This window comes from Balaenoptera physalus (assembly GCF_965194825.1).
Source record: "Balaenoptera physalus genome assembly, chromosome: 17".
In the NCBI taxonomy this organism is placed as follows: domain Eukaryota; kingdom Metazoa; phylum Chordata; class Mammalia; order Artiodactyla; family Balaenopteridae; genus Balaenoptera; species Balaenoptera physalus.
Genome location: NC_138895.1, coordinates 44807879 through 44829602, shown reverse-complemented (window position 1 = coordinate 44829602; position 21724 = coordinate 44807879). Strand labels below are relative to the sequence as shown.

At 37.4% G+C, this 21724-nt stretch overlaps 1 protein-coding gene across 2 annotated transcripts; it reads right to left on the bottom strand.

The window, feature by feature from the left end:
- Positions 1-389: 389 nt before the first annotated feature.
- Positions 390-21373, bottom strand: PLEKHF2 (pleckstrin homology and FYVE domain containing 2). 2 transcript variants are annotated; one of them, XM_082432784.1, is made up of 2 exons: positions 21250-21373; positions 390-3000 (listed from the first exon to the last, which is right to left on the bottom strand). In XM_082432784.1, the coding sequence occupies exon 2, from the start codon at positions 2984-2986 to the stop codon at positions 2237-2239; it is 750 nt and encodes a 249-aa protein (XP_082288910.1). In that variant the 5' UTR covers positions 2987-3000; positions 21250-21373; the 3' UTR covers positions 390-2236. The 2 variants fall into 2 exon arrangements, with proteins under 2 accessions (XP_082288910.1, XP_082288909.1); XM_082432783.1 differs by lacking the exon at positions 21250-21373 and adding an exon at positions 20489-20781.
- Positions 21374-21724: the final 351 nt, after the last annotated feature.

Here is a 21724-nt window from a genome sequence, read left to right as displayed (position 1 = left end):
TTGGCATCTACAAATTTTTGCTTCCTTTATGCCAATAGTTACCAATTTGGTTAATGTACTGGGGGTCCAGTACAGTCCAAGTAAATTTCATTCAAGAGAACAGCATGAGAAATTGGCACCAAAATCATTTCAGGTTCATATATAAGATTTATAAAAGCTTTAAAAATTACAGAAAAAATTCTGGAAGAAAACACAGCTTGGACTCTATTTGCAGGTAAACTCCATGAAAAAGAGGCAATCTCTGTTCACTGCTCTACTCCTAGTGCCCAGAACAATGCCTGGCACATAGAAGGCACTCACAGCTGTTGAAATGAGGTAAAATATGCATAACATCTCCATTAACCTTAGCAAGGGGTAAAAAATCTTCAAGTCACAATATGCACAGAAGGTAAGTTGTAAAATATTTTTTATTGTAAAAACAGAGTCAATAGAGGTTGACAACATAAATGTCATCTCAGAACATTTCCCCTTGGTTCCTGAATTTGCTAGGTTCCTATGTACGAGCAAGTCTCCATTAGCACTTCTCAGATTTCATGGTCCTTTTTGGATATGTTTATTGATTATATGTAAATATTGCTTAGAAACAAAAGTCCATATGGTATTAAAACAAAAAAAAAAAACCTGTTGTGCCTTTCTTTCACATTTCCTACAGGGAGATCTATGTATCTCAGGTGCTTGCACAATTTAAAAGTAAAGCTAGTGCCTTAACCAAACCAAAGAATCCTCCATCACAAGTTATTAAATCAAACCTCTCATGACATTTGCAATATCCAGATTTAAAGATTTTAAAACAAAAGAATTTAGAATTTAAAACAAACTTCAGACTGATTTTTCATATTTGAAAGACTACAGTTATTTGCAGCATACAAATGGAGAGTAGTGCAAAATGCATCAAGTTTTATATGATAAATATTCTTTCAACCTAATGGCTGCCTCAAAAGCAAAGAGTGAAAAATTACCTCTTCTTAAAAGCAATCTAGACTGACTCAATAAAGTTCGCAATTTAGAAAGATCAATTGCTACTCTATTTCCATAGATTGCAAAATGATTTCAGAAACAGATTAAACATACAACTGTTTTACAAAAATAGAAATATTGTTTGGGACTTTACAAAACTTTATAAAATATAACACTATATTTGTAAATTCAAGATAGTTTCACACTGAAATAGAAAATACTTCCACAGATATGAAGTCTAGTCAAACTTAACTGGTCTCTCTTGACCATTCTCATATATTATTTCTTCCAAATCTTCAACCTAAGTAGATCTGTGCTCTAGCATGAGATTTTTTTAAAGAGACTGTTTAATTTCAAGAAGTTGTATAAGATTTTTCATTCTAGAAACAATGTTAAAGCAGATGAATTTATACCTAAAAATATGTCTTACTAAAAGTAGCAATAATGCAATGACAATTTGTATTTGATAAATTTCAAACCAAATTCCTCAGAATGACAATAATTTGGTACCTACAAAAAGTAAAAATATACAGTAATCACAACTATTTTATGGAAAAATATTTATTCATATAGAATAAAGAACCTCTAAATTTAGTTATTTGTAGCTGTCAAATGAGAAGTATTTTCTAATTACACCCATTTATAACATTCATTTTACACCTCAAAGAGCACCAGTGTATTTTTAAAACAAACTAAAAAGTGAGAAGGGGCTTATTACATGCAACAGTGCTATTATGATAAGGCACCACCTGGTATACGAAAAAGCCAAACAAAGTATTTCCAAAGCATGTATTTCTGTTACTGGTGTCTTAACCTTTAGATAGGATGGTTAGAAAAAAGCGAGTAACATTATTAACTGACCACATCATACTCCTTTTTCCATCATTCTTTGCTTTTAGTTTTTCCATATAACAGAACATATAATAAACAACAGTGTAGTACATATGTTAAATAAACATCTTTTCCCAACCATTCAAGAAAATAGTCTAGAATTAAAACAAGAATAAGAAACCAAAACTTTATCTGATATATTCGCAACAGTTTATCCCTGTAGAAGAACAGGGAGCTGGGGGAGGTGAGGAGAGTGGCAGCAGCAGTTGGGGTTGGGGGATGGTAACAGGACCTATTTTCTATAGAATATATTGAGGCACATAGGTTATAAGTTTCTCAGGCAAATTCATGGCTAGAGCAAAACTGACAGAAAGCTCAGGATTTCACATTCCCCCCAGAGCTGATTTCTCAGATAGTCACATCCGATTAAATATTTCAAAATATGCCTTTAGTCACTGCTATCATCATCGTCATCATCATCAGATACATCATTTAAAGGAGATTTCAATGACTGACTATAAGAGTCCGCTCTAGCAGGCTGGCACGTGGCCATGTCCCCAGTAGAAAGCAGGTCATAGCAGAAGTCACAAATCCTCACAGGCTTAGAGGACTGGCTGGGAAGAAGAAATCTCTTTTCAGAGCAGGGCCCACAGACAACAAAACCACATTTGCGGCAGTGGTGACGACGATTAACAGGTGTGAATTTTGCTCTCTGACAGCGCATACACACAGTTGCCTCAGAGTCAGGAACCCAGACAGCAGCATGTTCATTACTGGGTGTCTTCCCACTTTTGGAGAGTAAATCAGTAACACATTTATTTATGTGATTCATCCATTCCGATTTCTCAGTGGCAGTGGCAGCATAAACTGCAAACGACTTAGTTGGTGTCTTGATCAGCCATCCATTCCTCAAGTCTCCCTCATCTTTGATAGAATCAATTGTGACATTTTCCAGGGGAATAATATGTTGTTTGTTATATTTTTTCTTCTGGATGACAATATTGCCATATACAAGAATATCATTAAATAAGAAAAACTGCCTTGCTTTAGGCTTTTTTCTGCACAACTTAGTCAATACTCCTTCTCCAATAAGAACCCGTCCAGGTATAGTTAAGGGTTGGCCAGCTGCTCCAAAACAGTTTTCTACTATATTTATACGTCTAGTATTTGCTTCACTGTTTGCCAAGCGATCCACCATCTTTTGCTAATAGCCTTTAAAAAAAGAGAGAGAGAAATTAGCTCATAGAAATTATAAATTCATATAAGTTAAAAAAATTATACAATCTGAATTTAATCTAACAAATCATTACTTCTACCCAAAGGCAAAATTCCCCAATTGTTTCCCTCTAAGATAATCACTAAGTATACCAAAAGAGCTAACATCTCCCAATTTTTATAATCATCAAAAACACTTATTAACCATCTCCATATAGTATCATTAGCAGGTATTTATAATAGTATAAACTTCTTACAGACATAAAACAACAAATAATTAGAAAATGAATATAAGCCATCAGCTTCATGAAATTTAATCTCAGAGGAATTCTGAACAAGAGGGCCAAATATTATATAAGAGAAACAACTATGATTTTTCCAGTCGGCTCTCTTACCATTGAGCTAAAGCCTCAATCCTCTCACCTGGATTACCAGAATGGTTTCCCAACACACCTCACTGCCTTAGGTCTTGCCCCTTAAATCAATCTTCAGGCAGTGATCTCTCAAATGCAAATTTGACCATACCATTACTCAAAATTATTCCCCTTAACCTATAAAATGCAGAATCTTTAACATGGCATTTAAGGCCCTTCATTATCTGGTTCTTGCTTATCTTCTCAGACTCATCATAAGTCACTCTTTACCTCAAATGTTATGTTCTAAGAAAACCCTACCACTTGTAGTCCATTTCAACCATACACATCTTCTCTCATGCTCTTGCATCCTTTACTACTTACTACCCTCAGCTGACTCTTATCATCCTTCAAGACTCAGTTTAGTTTATCATACCTACTCCAAGAAGTCTTCCTTAAACTCTGTTAGACTAAACACCTTCCTCTGTGCTCTTCATATTCCCTGTACCTTCTGGACTCACTCTTACCAAAGGATTGAAATCTGTCTTCTCCATAGGCTGCAATGGAACCTAAAAGGCAGAGACCATTTGATATCTATCTTTGAAACGCACACCGTCTGGCATAGTCAAAGTGCTCAAAAATGTTGACAAGAACATCTTGGCAATGTGCAAAAAACCCACATTAATCTAGTCTTAAATGATCGAAGATTTAATCTCTAGATCCAATATTGACTTCACTCAAGTCCCAGAGTTGTGCCTATTTCAGACCACTAACCTAACAATACCACACTATAACCAAATCACATTAGAAAGGAGAGGAGCATTTAAAGAGTGAGAGCATAGTTAAGTTCCAGTATTCAGCTCACAAACTGATGACACTGTAACTCTTCTTGGCCTCCATTATAAAGGATACGACAATTCTGATTATTCCTGAATTCTGTCTCTCCCCTAATCCTGGGTGCTTATAAAGCCCTCTTGCCTTCCACAAGGGTGGACTCTGCCCTGAAAGTTGTTCCCAAAAATTAATATGACAACACATGGCTTCAAACTGTGATGGCCTCTCTTTCTAATTAGGGCAAATCTGCCAGCCAATTAAAAGTCTACTGCCCTATGCACAAGTGCATCACAGAAGAGAAAATAAAAAAAGTAAACATGAAAAGAGGCTCAACCTCATTCATAATTAAATAAATGAATAAAACATTAGGATATGTTTTCATTCATCAGATTAACAAAAATTTAAAAAATTTCTTAAGATGCAGTAATACCGAAGACATAGGGAAACAGGTACCCTCACACACTATAGAAAATATGTGTACCCACTGACCCAGGCACTGAAAAGATATGTACAAGTATATTCAACGCAGCACTGTTTGTAACAGAAAAAAACACTGGAAAAGCTCCAAATGTTCATCAAGAGGAACTGGTTGAACAATTTATGATACACCCTTAATAATATGCTAGATATCTGTTAAGAATGTGATAGATCTAAATACAGTGATATGGGAAAATGCTCAAAATATTGATATCTAGGTGGGGAGAGTTGAACATAATGATCTCATTTTTGTTTCAAATATATACCAAATTTCATCAAATCTAAGATGCTATTGATTTTAAGACACAGCCTCATTTTATGTGCTACTGAGAAAGAAAAATGCTGCCAATTAAATCATGGCAAACTCTTGATTATACGACATCCCAATTTTAGAGACATAAAATACAGTAAAACACGTTCATCTTTAGACTCAATGAAATATGGTATAAGCACATAATATTAGACACTATTAAGTATGTAAAATTAGAAAACTATATACCATAATACCAATAATGGTTATTTATCTCTGGGAAGTACAATTATGGATAATCTTTCATACTTTACATGATAGTCAAACATTCAACAAGTGTTTGTTAGGCACTGATCTGGGTACAGGAAAAAATAATAAACAACACAGGCAAGGTCCCTGCTCTTCAAGGCTTACATCCTAGTTGGCGAGGAGGCAAAAAGAAAAAAAATCAAGACCCAAGTAATAATTAACATTGTAATTTTTTAAAGTGATTTTTTAAAAAATCCACTGGGACTACTCAGTCTACTCAGACTGGATGGTCAGGGTATCTAAAGTGGCATCTTTTCAGCTGATAGGGCAGAACTAGATATGCATACCTGAGGGACGAGGATGAGGGAGAATATTCCAGACAAAAGGAATAACTACAAAGGTCCTAAGGCAAGAAAGAGGTTGGCACCTGTGGAAAATTGAAAGTATCTATTTATTCCCAGCTGAATCAATTACTGATTCTACTCATTATACAGTTATTAATCAGCTCATATACAATGCAAACAGGTTTCCTATTATTGCTAATACTGGAATTAATACCACCACAAATTTGTGCAGTGCTTTTCACATTTATTATCTTCTGATTTTAACTGTCTCAAACTGCTGTGAAGTTTTTATCTCCCAAAGAAAGATCTAGTACTATTAGCTGAAATGTGAGCTGAAGGAGAAACTAAGGCACAAATAGAGAGATTCAGGCAAAACAGCCTGGAATTAACTCTACTCACTGGGAGCCCAAGCAAGAGCTGAGCACTTCACATGTTATTCCTGTATTTCCTACCCAGGGCAACCTTATGATAGATATGCACTATTAGCTCCAGTTTATAGATGAGCAAACTGACATAAAGGAGTTAAGTACCATGCCCAAGGCTGTCACAGAACTGAGGCTCAAAGCTGATTCCTGCGCGCTGTTACCAGTGTATCATGGCACACTGATTATTCCTTAAGGCTCCACTGACTCTATAAGAACTAAGAAAGCTACTGCTAACCTCTGGACCTTCACCGCAAACCTTAAAAATACTGAAGATAAAAGAATACTAATTTGAGCAAATAACCTGAAAGGATAGGTCATCATGATTTAAGGGAGAAGGGAGAAGGGAGATTATCGAAAATGAAATCAAAGTACCACCATTAGCTGGATTACTTCCAGATACCCCAAAGCAAGGCTCTTAATAAACTGTATTTAAGGCATTACCCTTTAGCCCAAGGCCTAAACAGGACCCTTTACCTTCCTCCAAAGTCCAAATCCAAATCTACTACCTGTACAGTGAGGTGCCCCAAGCAGTAAGAACTCTCAAAGACTTTTGAGAGAGTATTAGAATACAAGAATACCGGGGCTAGCCAAGGAGTGAGTCCCTTGCATATCTGCATGAAAAGAAGCAGAAGACAACTATAAAATGTGGCCCAATTGGACTTCTGTCTACTTTTCTTAGGAAGGAATATCAGTGAATACAGTAAGAGCTAGGAAGAATGCTTCCCCATCTTCTGGCAGAGATGACTTCTTTAGGATAGATTCCAAGAAGTAAAATTACTGGGTCAAAAGGCACTAATGTTTAAAGCTCTTGCTACCTTTTACAAAATTTCCATTCTGAAAGGTAACACCAGTTTACCAAGTAGCACCATGACTATATCCATCCCATCTTGTTTCACACAGAATATTTTTCTTTAAAAATTTCAGCAAATAGAGTAGATTTTTTAAAATGGTATCTCATTTTATTCATTTTTTTACTTCTCTTTTATTCATTATGTTTATTCATTCAATAACTTTATTGAACACTTTCTGAACTCCAGACATTATCCTTTTCCTCTCAGAGCTCAGAGTATAATGAGGAAGAAACACAATAAGTAAATAAACCAATAGGTGACTCCAAAAGGTGAAGTGCAATGAAGGAAATCAGCAGTGTGCCAAGATATAGGGAAAAACTCATTTACTGAGTAGTTCAAAAAGACTGCACTGAGGTGGTGCTACACACTGGGTCTTAAAGGATGAGGAGTCAGCCTTGCAAAGGAACTAATACTATGGACAAAAGTCCTAAAACAGGAAAGAACAGTACTTTCAATTTAACTGAATATTTTATTTCATAGCTACCTCTTGAGACCAGCTACTTTCTAATGTGTTTACTAACTTGTATTTCTACACTCATATATTTAGAGGTTATTAATCTATATGAGTATATTACACATAAAGTCTACTAACCCATTTATTTCATTGCTTTTCCTAGTATATTAAGCTGTAACTTTGTTTATGGTGTTTGACACAAAGGGAGTTTTATTTCTTAAGTAGTTACACTTACAGATATTTTCCTTTGTGATTTTTTCCCATGACTGACTCCTAAGCTTCCCTTATCCAGTTATCAGATGCACCTATTTATTATTCTCTATGGTTTATGTTTTACATTTAATTCTTTTACCCACCTGAAATTTATTCTGTCATAGGTAAAAACCCTTTTTCATTTTCAAATATTTGCATTCTAAAGGAGCTAACTGCTCCAGAATCACCAAATACTGTGTGACCTCAGATTTCCTCACTTATAAATGGAAATAATAATAGCAGCTATATCGGGGGAGGATTAAATGAGATAATGCATACAAAATGTTCAGCAAGTAGTCCACATGTGGTAGCTATTATTTACTAGTATTAATAATCTAATCTACTGCTTTATGACACTCTATTATATTAAATTTTTATATAGTATTATAACACTGCTTCTGGGCTGTCTGGCCTAATCCATTAACCTGTTTTATAATTCTTTTGTCAGTACCATGCACCTGGTAAAACTAGTCTAGACTATTTCCCATTACTTAACCTTTTAAATGTTTTACCTAATCTCTTCTGCTTATTTGTCCAGATGACATCTACTTAGAACAGTGGTTCCCCACCTTAGCTGTCTGGAACCACAGGGGAACTCTTAACCTTTAGTATACCATAAAAAAATAGCCATCCCAATTTACTCTCTGGGTCCAAAATACTCTTTTTATTTACTCTTAATATTTTAATCCATTTTACAACTAATTTACAGAAATAAGAGTAAATGAATAGTAAAAAACAATAACTTTAAGAACAATATAAAAATTGAAACATAGCAAATTTCTTATTCCACATTTCTGTTATTGAAGGTATGTAGATACAAAAGTATAGTATCCTTTAAATGCAACTAACTGCTCATAAGTTGTCATGCATGAATCTATAATATTTTCATTTCTGTTTTTAGGAATATTATTTACTAATTAATTTTGAGTTTGAGAAAACTCATCTAGAAAATCATCAACTGAAGACTCATTGTCTGAGATTTCACTTATGTTTCACCATCATTATTAGTTTAAGTGTTGCTGTTTCTTTGCACTCATCCTCTGACTTGTCCAACAGTTCTGAAATGTCTAGCTTTGCTCATTTTTTTGTCATTAGATGAAAATGAAAAAAATCTAAATTCTCAAATATGCTAAATGAAAGCTTAAAATAAACAAAAAGACTAAAGATATCTCCAAATTGCTTTCGTATCTTTTTGAAAGATGATGCAATACTTTGGTTAATGTAATAATAAAACTGAAAAATGGTGCAATAGTGGTTATTTTTTTTATCACTGCATCATCCGTCCAGGCAATTACATCACTTCTATTTTCTTCTTTTTGGTTAAATAATTCCTAAGATAATAAAATAGTAAAATGCTTCAAGATACAGGAAAAACAAGATCACTCACTAAAATCCTATATCTTAGATTTATACATGTCCAACGAACCCATACAGTAATAACAAGCTATGTTTTTTAATACGTAAATTTCCTTTTGGTTTCGAAAATCTCTAAGAAATAATAAAATTTTAAAAATGTCAATCACTACAAATAATTAGAACTGCTTAAAATATCAATACAGGGCTTCCCTGGTGGCGCAGTGGTTGAGAATCTGCCTGCTAATGCAGGAGACACGGGTTCAAGCCCTGGTCTGGGAAGATCCCACATGCCGCGGAGCAACTAGGCCCGTGAGCCGCAATTACTGAGCCTGCGCGTCTGGAGCCTGTGCTCCGCAACAAGAGAGGCCGTGATAGTGAGAGGCCCGCACACCGCGATGAAGAGTGGCCCCCACTTGCCACAACTAGAGAAAGCCCTCACAGAAACGAAGACCCAACATAGCCAAAAATAAATAAATAAATAAATTTTTTTTAAAAAATCAATAGAAACTCAAAATACAAAACTGAGACCAATAGGTTGTGATGATAGATATTAAAGGTTAAGAAATACTGATATCTAGATCCCTCCCTGCAGGATGTTCTGATTTTACTGGTCTGGTCTGGGTACTGGGACACTTTAAAGTTCCTCAGGTAATTCCACTGTGCAGCTAAGGTTTAGAACCATTTCCAATTACAATAAATAAACGAAAAAAATAGAGACCAAATCCACTGAAATTTTGGTGAATTCATATGTTCCTAGCAGGTTGATACTATCTCTTCCCAAGGTTTTAAATCTTGTTTAATGCCCCAGTAATTTTGTACATTTCTTCTCACAAGATTGTTACATTACTTAGATTCTCAAGTATCTCATACTTTTTGTTGCTATTTTGAATCTAGTCTCTTTCCCACATTGTATTTTCTAATTCATTACTACTACTGATAAGAAAACTACTAATATATCTGTTAGTTTCATCCCACATCCAGCCACTGCAGAGAACTCTACACATCCAACAGTTTTCCAACTGATTTCCTGTCTTCTTTTCCAACAAAAGGTGTCTGGCGGCCTTAATTCATAGTTCAAAATGTAAGAACCACAGGAAAAGCATACTAAAAACAAAACAAAGAAACCCTCTTAACTTTTATAAAGACAGCTTTATATACCAATTTTAAAAAATTAAACCATCCAAGCTTCAAGTTATCTCCTTCACAACTGTAGACAAGAACTACATTTGCATCATCCAAGTTCCACACTAGTCTTTTGGTAACATCTTGTTTCTAAAGTTAATATGTTCTTCAATGGAGTGTCTACCACCTGTTAAAAATGTAATACTAGAAGAGGCAAAAACTCTTTTTTAAAAAAAGAGTCAGAATGCTATTTACAATTGAGAAGACAGCCCAACTGTCACAGAATACTATGGCCCAGTTCTTCTTACTGAAAACCAATACTTCTATCTCATCCCTGCAGGTGAGTTTAAAACAAAAAAATCACCTAATTAATTTCTTCCACGTACCCAAGACATCTGATATCAGTGAGCTTCAGTATTCAACTGTGCATTATACTGGAAAAAAACAATAAACTATGAACCAAAAGACCTGGATTCTAATCTCAGCTCTGGCACAAAATAAGAGATTTCATACAAGCTACCTAACTGCTCTACACACACACACACACACACACACACACACACACACACACACACACACACACAACCAGCTACCACCTTGAATAAAATCATCTGCAAAGCCCTTTCTTGTCTTTAAAATAATGAACTCTGATAGTAGATGGGCCATACTTCTGGTTTACTAAGACTAAAAATTAATTTTTAATCAAACTTTTGACTATGTGTTAATATCAATTGAGATTTCAAAATCTGTGTTACTGCTGAATTAAGACTACAGAAACTGTAAAAGGAAAAAAAGGAGAGACAAACAGGAAAGTGGGGAAAAAAGAGATTTTTTTAAAAAGCAGCAAGAAACTATCAGAGGTACATCCTCCCTGGGCAAATGTGTAGGTATTAGAACTACCCCTCTCTCCTAATGCACCTAAGTCAAATGAACAATTATTCTAAGCACCTACCATATGCAAAGGACAGAGCAGTTTTTACTTTCAAAAGTTCTATAATTTAGTAAGCATAATAATAATCAGGAAATTCTAGAAAATTCTAAAGACTTTCAGTAAACTACTAGGATAATAAAGCAAAGAAGAAATACTTGAACATTTAGCAAATTACATTTGGAATTTTAGTAAATTTTACTGATTCTATCAATAAGAAGGGACAGTTTTTCCCTCCCCTTTCCACTAGCATTTCTGCCTCTGTGGCAAACCAATTATACAATATGTATTGTAGAAATTAGTAGTGATCAAGGAAACATTCATTTCTTAGGTAAGAAAAAAGGAACAACCTTTTATATTAATTTTAAACTCATAAAGGTGGATTGATAAGAACTGAAACTTCTAAACTTTGAATCATATTTACAGAGAACCATAGTAATTTGTTTTAAATCTCTTGTAGGCACTAAATTTGCCTATTACTGAAAAGTAGACTCAAATGCACTACACTACAGGCTTAACCAAGAAAGGAAAAAGAAAAAGCATTTACTCAACACCTACATGTGCTAGGCACGTCCACATTTTTCTATTTCATTTAATAATCTCAATTTTGTTAAAACGGATAATCATATCCATTTTACAAAAAAGTAAATTGAGTCATGGACTAGTTAAGGAATTTTCCCAGTCGCACAGTCAGTTTTTGTAAAAAATGCGTGTTCTTTCCATTATACTTTGCTACCTTCAGAAATAAATATTCCAGAAATATTTCACTCATGTGGACCTTATTAGGTATTTGGAGAAAGCCACTGATGACACAAAAATCTTAAAACACATGGTAATAAGTAGAACGTATGCTGAAAATAATTCTTCAAACACTAAAAGGAAGTGAAAAGTAAAGCAATGACTAATTTAGGGTGTAAGTAAAGGCAGTTTCAAATAGGTTAGGCTTGATAGAGAAACTCACCATGGTATACAAAGAATGGCTAAGCCACAGTTGAAGATTTTTAAAAATTAATTTAGAAAGCCAGAACAGTCACATTGGGAGTTAAAAAAAGGTCTTTAGAAAGGGAAAGAATATGGACCTCAAGCTTGAAACAAGTCCTCTAGTCTTTAGCATTTAAACCATAACACACAAGGCAAGATTAATATACTTTAACTACAGCTATGCTCAGGTAACTCTCTATTCAACAACCAAAGGCTCCCTGGCCAACTGAACTAATTCCAAAATCCTTAACCTGGTATTCAAAGCCCTTCAGTCAAGCCCCAGCCTGCCCAGTCTATCTTTTCAGTTTTACCTCTTTCTGTATGTTCTCTTTGTTACAGTCAAACCAGACTACTAGCTATTCCCAGGTTATGCTCTGAGCTTCCTCTCCTCTACCTGAGCTCAGTATGCCCTTCCCCACTTGCTGTTCTGAAATCTTACCAGTCAGTTCAGTAACCTCATAGCCACATATTGTTTACATTTAAATCCTCATACCATTTACCTGTACCATTTATGGCACTTATATTCTATTATGTTGTTTTTGTTTTTGTTTTTGTTTTTTTGGCTGCATTGGGTCTTCGTTGCTGCACACGGGCATTTTCTAGTTGGAGGCTACCCTTCGCTGTGGTGCGCAGGCTTCTCTTGTTGTGGAGCACGGGCTCTAGGCACGTGGGCTTCAGTAGTTGTGGCACGCAGGCTTCAGTAGTTGTGGCGAATGGGCTTAGTTGCTCTGCGGCATGTGGGATCTTCCCAGACCAGGGCTCGAACCCGTGTCCCCTGCATTGGCAGGCGGATTCTTAACCACTGTGCCACCAGGGAAGCCCTCTATTACGTTTTATAAAGACTTGTATACCTGCTTATTCCCAACAGATTTGGAGGTTCCTGAAAAAAGGAAGATCATTTCCTACAACTTTGTATTCCCAATAGCACCTACAAAATTGCTTGCATATACATGCCATCACTGTGCACTGAGCAGTTAAAAGCAGCAGCAGCTTCTTGACCTAGAGTTTTATGAAAATCAAAGACTTCATTTTTGACATCCATAGTACTAATTTTCACACAAAACAGAAACCACACCCTTCATTAGGCCCACAGATTTTAAATTTACAAGCAAATGTTCTCGTCTATTTAACTATAGTATCTAACTGTGAATTCTAAGTATTGAGCATAGCAGATCCTGTTTTTAAAATCTCAATCTCAAGATAATATATAAAAATGATTTCTTCTCTTGCCGAAAAGCACAGCTGTTTAGTTAGCAAATAAAAAATGATGGTGTATGCGTATTTTCATCATCAACAATATTCAGATAAAAAAGTCATCATTTCAAAAAGTATTTGTACAGGGGCAGCTGTACAGTGCTGACAACTGTTAAATCATTGTATAATATTTGAAAAATAAAGCTGGTACCCATCACATCCCTAACAAATTTTCTTTAGTATTTTTCAAAGCAGTTACAATCTACTCACTACGTTCAAGACTTTATGCTTTGTGTTAAAGGGAAAACAAGAATGAACCAGACACTGGGAATTAAGACATGTTCCCACAAGGTTTTAATAAAAAGCACAATGAAATAAATACTATAATAAAAACGTTAAAGCGGTAAGGAAGAACGCAGCAGTTGAACACTTGAAACAGGTTCTGAAAAATACACTGAAAAAAACACTGAAAACAGGTTGTGAACTTCAAGAGGCAAAAACATGATACGTAAAGGCATAAAGCTCTGCAAGGAAAAATGTGTTTTTAAAAAGTTACATGTACAGCTGCAGAAGAGATATTTAGTAGAAAAACAGGGCAGAAAAAAATAAGACAAGAGATCTTCTTGGTTCCTGAGAGTTCTTTTTGAAGCTCTGGGAAGGAGTGGCCTGATTTGATCTGGATTCTTCTAAGATAACTGTGGAAACAGTGAAAGATTTCAGGAGGGAGAGACTGAAAGGACCCAGTTGAAAAATTACTGCAAAAGTAAAAGGGAAAGTTGGTGAGAGTCTGAAGTTTGCAACAGGAAAAGAAAGAATCGGTAATGTTCAGGATTGCCATAACTAAACTAGATGTGGAAGAGTAAAATTGAAATTAAATCCCTGGGTTTTTAGTCTAAGCAATATGGAAGCTAGTAAAATCAATAATTTTCAATGAATTTCAAGTAGCAAACATTTACTGACTACTTACTCTGTACAAAGATAGAAGTACTCAAAACTAACAATCTTTGTGAAGGAGGACAGCCATATATCCGAGTTTATATACACAAGTATATATAATTCATGTATTATACATTAGGGTGTGTTTCTATAGGAAAGAGGATAATGGAAGTAACTGATAAGGAAGGAAACACAAAACAAAACAAGAAAGTGTTTGGTACTCATATAGTATGCTATGAACTGAGGAATATGATTACCTCAATCTGTGCACTCAAAATCTTAAGGAGCAGAGGAGAAACAAACCAAAAACATAAATTTTTTTTTAATTAAAAAAATAAAAAGAGTGATGAATAAGACCAAAGAGTGTAGTTGGGAGGTAATTTTGACCAGGGGGAATATTTAGGAACAACTCTTAAATGACTAGAAATTCAAGCTGGGCCTTAGAGCAAAAGTAGTAGGTCAAACTATTTAGGGGTGAGGGAGAGAGAAAGGAGATGATGGTGTACAAATACAATATATTCCCCAGAGAGGAGATAATTGAGTCCAGGCTGAAGGAGGTAGGGCCTGGAGAATGTATAGTGGTAAACTAGAAACCTGGCAAGATAGGGAAGAGCCAAAATGCAGAGGAAAGTAAGCATCACACTGAACAGTTTAGACTTTATTGTACGGGCAATGGGAAGACCAAGGAAAATAGGAAAATATTAATAAGTACACAGAAGCAGAACACAGGATGAACTAGAGAGACTACCAAAGAAGCAAAACTGAAGGCAAAAAAAGCAGGAGCGTATTACAGTAGTCTCTAAGTGAGAGGTAACAAAAGCCTAAGCCACAAATTTGACAGCAGAAATAAAAAGGGGAAGATGGAAGTAAGAGAGATTACTGAGGTAAGGCAGAAAGGATTTAGGAACCAACTGAATGGGTTTGAAAGTGAGTATAAGATGACTTCAAAGGTTTAGGCATAATCCATTGGGTAGATCAAATGCTAGTTTTGTTTCAGGAGGCGAAGAAATCAGTCTGGGACATACTTATCTTGAAGTATCTTCAAGGTATCCACAAGACAAACATCTGTCAGACAAATAGAAACCCCAAGATGAGCAGGGAGCTCCAGGACAGAAAGAGGTTTCGGAGTTATCTGTGAAGAGATATCACTGATGCTGCAGAAGAGAGGAGAGGGCAGAGGACTAAACTTTGGGGAATGCCTAGTTTAGAAAGCAGGAGAAGCAAGAGAAGAGAAAAGGGGAGACAAGAAAGCACAAAGCACCTTTTCAACATGCTTTCACATGTCTCACAAGTCTCAGAGACTAAATGACCTCACTGTGCCAAAAGGTCACAATAAGCAGTGAAACGTGGGGGAAAAATCGAGGACTAAGGTAATGTACAGTAATATTTCAGAAAGCACTGCCCTTTGACCCTGGAATTTTTAATCACAGAAATTTATCCTGAGAAACAAACTCTTGGGGTTGCAGGGAAGGGAGGCTGTACTGTAAAGTTTTCCCTCTGGCATCAACTCTAATAGTGACAAACAGAACTTAAATTTCTAGCCCTAGAGAGGAATGGCTAAATATAACATAAAAAAAAGCCAAATATCATAAAAGAAAACATTTTACCACGTAAAAATTTTAAACTCAACACTAAGAGGAAAAAAGCCTTAAAGTTAAAGAAAAATAGTTGCACAATATGACAAAGGGTCAACATTTTTAATATATAAAGGGCTCCTGTAAATCAATGAGATAAAAGGAAAATATCCCAAAAGAAAAATGGGTAAGACACAAATGGCAATTTCCAAAGGAACAAATGGAAACGACCAGTAAATGGAAAAATGCTGGCTCTCAGTGCTAATCAAAGAAATAAAATTTAAATGATGTATTATTCACCTCTCTAAGATGTGGAAAAAATAAGCACTCATATTCTTGAAAGTATACACTGGAATAACTTTTCTAAATGCCATTTCTGGCAATATAAGCACTTTAAAAAGTTTACACAACAATTCTACTTCCAAGTATATATGCAAAAAATAATTAGACCAGTGTACAAAGTTGTTCATATGAAGACGTTCACTGTAGCTTTGCCTATAATGTTGAAAAGTCAGACTCAATCTAAATGTTCAACAACAGGACATTAGTGAAGCAAATTAGGGCATATCCGTATAATGGATTTTTAGATAGCTTTTTGGAGAACACAGATTAATATTTAATGTGGAAAATTGTTAAATAAGGCAATTTATTAAATAAAAGCTTCTAAACAGCACATGCAATATAAAAATTTTTTTTTTAAAGTCTGGAAAGACAGCCACTAAAAATTTAGTACTGGTTATCTCTAAGTACTAGGGTGAAATATTTTGATATTGCCTAATTATTTTATATTGAACACATATTCTCTCATAGACAAAGAAAAAAGTTTTTAAATTAACAAAATGCAAAGAATGTTTAGAAAAATATAATAAACACAAAGTTATAGGTATAATTAATAAAAATATAACCAAAGAATACAAAAATCTTTTTTTTTTTTTTCCCCAACCACTGTTTAAATGAAACAAGTATAAAGAATTAAGGATAGTTCCGCTTATGGAAATGGAAAGGAAAAAGGGATTTAAAAAGAAGTTGATGCAAAGAAGAAAACAGAAAATTCACATCATAAAATCCATAGAAGGAAGCAAGGTCATCTGTTAAGAGTCAAGCATTTCAAGATTGGGGTTAGCAACCTAAGAGTGAAAAGGCAATAGAGAAAATGAGTCAACTTTGGGATGAGAAAGGATTAGAAAGGAACTAGTACACAGGCAGCTGGAAAACAAATATTTAACAGTCACCATAGATGTGACTTTTTTCAGGAATGCTAGGCAGGGACAAAAGTAGAAAAAGTAAAAGGTGATATTTATAAGTTGAGAACTGACCAGTTACATACAGCAAAGGTCGAGGAGAGGACGACTATGTGGTACTAGTGGGTTCACAGTATATGAACTATAGAGTTCAGGACTGGAAAAAAAACGAGAAAACTAACAGCGTGGGAGGGACTGCAGGTGACGATGAGAACAAAAAGCTGGTTCATCAGGTATGATGGAAAACAGGCCCTTGAATCACCTCTGGTCACAGATTAAGACCTGAGGTCTAAATGATGATAAGGTTAAATAACACAGGCATCCATGTAGGTTGTTAATGTAGAGTGGAGACGGTCGCCACCGGACTTACTGAACTGTAGTTCCAAATGTGGCCTTTCTGGTCTGAAATGAAGGTAACTGTTACTTTAACTTCTGTGCACATCACTTTCCTCTAATGCAAATTCATTCTTTCTAACCTGACAGGAATTTGGCTGGCACTTAACCTCTCTCTGCACTTTATTCAACAACAAAATGAAGAGAATGAGGAGATGGGGGGTTGAATTAAATTAATGGTTCTCAACCCTGACCGCACATCAAAACAAACAAACAAACAAAAAACTGGCAAAGTCACCTATGCTTTGACTCCAAACGCAGTAATTGTGATTGATTTGTTCAAGGGTGGGGTTCAGAAGCTCCTCAAGGAATTCTAATGTGCACCAAAGTTGAGAACTGAACTACGTATTCCTAAAGGTTGCTTCCCTTTTAAAATTCTATAATTCACTGCCACTCTGCTCATTTGCTAATTAACTTACTGAATATCCCGCAACCAGGCACTTCCACAAACATCGTAGTAAATCTTCACAACACTGTTAGGCAAATACTTCTGTGTCCATTTCACAAGTGAGTCCAGTGAAGCTTAAAGAAGTGAAGTGACTTGTTCAAGAGTCACAAGTAGAATGGAGCAGACCTAGAATTCAGGTTTGGTTTGGTTTTGTTCCAATCCACCCTACATACAACTTGCTTTCTCTAGCACTCACAGCAACTACTTGAATGCCTTCTATATTCTCTTCCCAGGACCTCCCAAACTGAGCACATAGTTTGTGGTTTATGGAGTGATTGGAGAGAAAGTTATGGGGGCAGGGAATTAACCCCAAATTCTACAGTAATTTCATTACACAATTACAGAACACCACCTAGTTTAAGTTTTGCAACTTAAAACAGCACTGTGAGAGTATATCTACAAAGTCTATTTTATTAAGCCAGCATACACCTTGCTATTAAGCATGCAGCTGGTGGTACAAAGCTGGTTCTCAAAGATAAACTTATCAATAGAAAAGCAATTGTTATATGTTTTCCAATAAGCAAGGCATTCTAAAACAAAATTCTAAGACAATTCTAGCAAAACAATAATTGGTAGAGAAATGAGAGTTGCTCTATCAAAGAGCTTAAATGTATAAATATGACCTTCAAAATTTTCAGGCATTAACTCTATTTCCATTCAGTGCAAATACTAAATACAGTCGCACTTTAAAAGTATGATTATTATCCTTTTGTTGACCCACAGCTGCTGCTTTTTTGTTGATTATACTTCAGTCCATTATCTACTTGGAATTTCTTAACATTCAAGTTCTGTATCCCCAGTCCAAAATTAATTGAGTTATCAAGGTAAATCCCCCCCCTCCCAAAAACAATTAGAGAAGATTTAACTACTTATGCCCACAGAAAGTGCAATTTAACAAGAAATTCATGAAGTATATTTACAAGAAACATATGTGCATTCATCCATTCCAACCTTTCCTGAACATCTGCTATATTCTTGGGACACTGGGGATGAAGAGGCAAGTTAGACCTCATGTGATGCCTGCTGTCAAGGAGGTGCCATGGCAGATAAATGTTATATTTACTGGGATGCAATGGGATAGATAAGTGAATTATTCTTGGGGAGAAAAGTGGGGTGGGATAAGGAGAACAGGGCAAAAAAGCTTCAAAGAGTATATTTAAGAGGAAAAATTTCCTTGTAAATCAGGAAATTTCCTAGGAAATACTCTAGGAAATATATATGCTGAGGAACTAAATTAAAATCAGAAAGAGCAGCTAAGAAAGAGGAACCAAGGTGGACACAGACTGCACCACAGGAATGAGTTATGTATCCTGCAAAGTTATGCTATTAAAAAAAATGAGAAGGCTTCAGTCATAAGACCTCAGTTAAATACCACCTTGTCTGCTAAATTTGTGAAGTTAGTTAAATCACCTCATTCTCGGTAACTCTTGCATCTAGAAAAATAAATATGTATAATGGCAATTACCTGACAATGAAGCAAAACAAAACAAAAAAAAAAACCCTAAGAAAATTAGCACTCAAATCTGAGCGGAAGCTATATTTTTATCTATAGTTCAAGAAGAGAAATTCTCCAAGACATGTTGAAGGGTTTATCTTATTTGTGGTTAAGAGTGCTTTCAGTAGAATTAACAGAATTTGGAAGCTCAGATGCCTTCATTAAAACTAGTAATTTACATTCATTTACTAGGGTGATTCAAGCTGAATCTTTTTTGATGCCTTCCTTGGTCAGTACACCAGTTTTATTTTTTGAGGCGATTACATGTGCTTTTCAAATAAGTAACTTAATACCATTCACCTCCAACGCTGTGACGACCCGAAACGATTTAAAATAGAAGCCTTCGTTAATACTGAATTAACCTCTACGCCTTGAGTACAGAAAAATGTAAATGCTCAAAACAAGGTAGGCATGCACCTTTAAGGAACTAAAGTGAAGGAAAAAACTTCGCAATGTCAAGATCACTTCACCTTATTCCTAAGAGAACAACACATGCCTTTAAGTCTCTCAGTGAACGTTCGTGTCTGTCTTTACTGAATTTTTTCAGTAACGTACTAAAACACAACAAAGAAGGTATTTATCAGCTTACATACTTTGTGAGTCTATGAATTACAGAGAAAGGCTTGGTTATCTGTAACCTTAATACCACCCATTATTCCCACCGCATACTCAAAGTTACTGCTACAATGTACTAAGAGCGCGCAGGGGTATTCAAGACACATGAACAGCAAGCTCCCGGCCTTCAATAAAAATTTTAAAGGAAAACTAAATTCGTCAAAAGACCATACGACTTTAAAAGGCTCCAAATAAGTAAGGCGTTAGAGCCAGCGCTTCTATCAGAGCAAATTCTGCGGTGCCATTTTTTGCCCGAAATCACATAAAAATATGTTGTTCAAGTTACAACATCCCTGATGCCCACACCCTGCAAACTTTTTGGATAGAAAGATGTTGGCACCCTAAGACGCCGGTGGCCACGACTGGACCCCAGTCCTCACGCCTCACTTCTCGCCCTACCTCGGGGACCCCTTCGCGCGTCTGCCCGGCCCCCTCCCCGCGGCCCCGCGGACTGGACGAGCACCGGCGCGGCCCTGCCGGCTGCCCTCAAGCCCGGCGGGCGGGCGCGGCTCCCCCAGCGGGAGGGAAGCGGCCCGGGAGCGCCCCGTTTCTCATAGACCCCAACATGGCGTCGGTCGCCGCCGCCCGAGACGACAACACCTCCCCGCGCCGCCGACGGCCCGGGGACCGCGGTGGGAAGCGCCCAGAAAGTTTCGCTTCTCCTCTCCCGGCCCGCCAGGGGCCGCCGGACAACCAACCCGGGCTTCACCTACCCGGCCGGGCGCAGAAGGCGGCTGTAGAGAAGGTCCGACTCTTCCTCGTCCCGGGCGCCGGGCGCAGACTCTGCTCGCTCCCCCGCCCCAGCCTCCCAGGGTGTGCAGCCAGCGGCCCCGCGCAGCCGGCGCGATCCGGACTCAGGTGACCCTCCCGCCCCTCCGGTCGAAACCCACAACGGCCGCCGGAGCTGGCCTCTCCCCTGCGCGCGCACGGGCGCGCCGCCACCCACACGCCAGGCGCGAGCGCGGGCACGAGCACACTCACACCGCTCGCTCTCCGCCCTTTCTTGCCTGTTCCCTCGCCCCGCCCGGGCGGCCCCGCGCGACGTGCTCGAGGGGGCGGGGCCACCGCGGAGGCCACACCCACCTGGGCAGCCGGGGCGTGGGGTTGGCTCCACCGTGCCGAGTGGGGTCGTGGGTCCTGGAGCTGATTGAGGGCACGTGGGACGCCTTACCTGGGTTGCCTCGCGCGGGCAAACTCTTAGAAAGGATTGTTCATCTCACCAAGAAGGTCTTAGCGAAGCTGGAAGAATGGAAGGAAAGCTGGGCCCCCCTCTCCCCCACCACCGAACGGGCCTCCGCGGGGAATTCAAGAACTTCACGCAGCCTGGAAATAAAAGCTTTGGATTTAAAGCGTCGGGGCAGACATTTGTTTGCTACTACCACTTAGCACGGCGTTCCTTCCCCGTCACATCTTCCACTTGCTTTCCCTAAAAACCCTACCACTTGAAACAGGGAGCTGCGGCTGCAACACATACCCCACGTACTCTGCACAGCCTTTTAAGTGATGCCTTTATTCCCGGACTTAGAACCCCGGTCTTTCCAAAACTTTTCTGTGACGCCGCAAGCCTCATCTACCTACTTCACACACCTGGAAACAGTAATGATAGTATATAAGGTTAAACCTGACCTTCTTCATTTATACCACTAAGCAGCTAAGCGCGCTGGTGAGTACATGGAGAGATATTAAAGATGCCTAAAGTAGACAAGGAATGGTGGGGGGAGGGGACAGCATATTCACTTCAAACAAAAAGTGTACAGGCGGAAATTAGATTTGGGTACATTTTCTTTCCCATTGATCTATTATTTCAAGATTTTGAAATAATACCTTTTTTTTTTTTTACCTTTGATTGTTCTTGAATTAGAGCCGCCAGCACCCACCTAGGGAACATAAGCAGGTCTTGGTTCCAACCAACTTTCTTTTGGTCTGGGATTCTACCCTCTCCAGGTCTG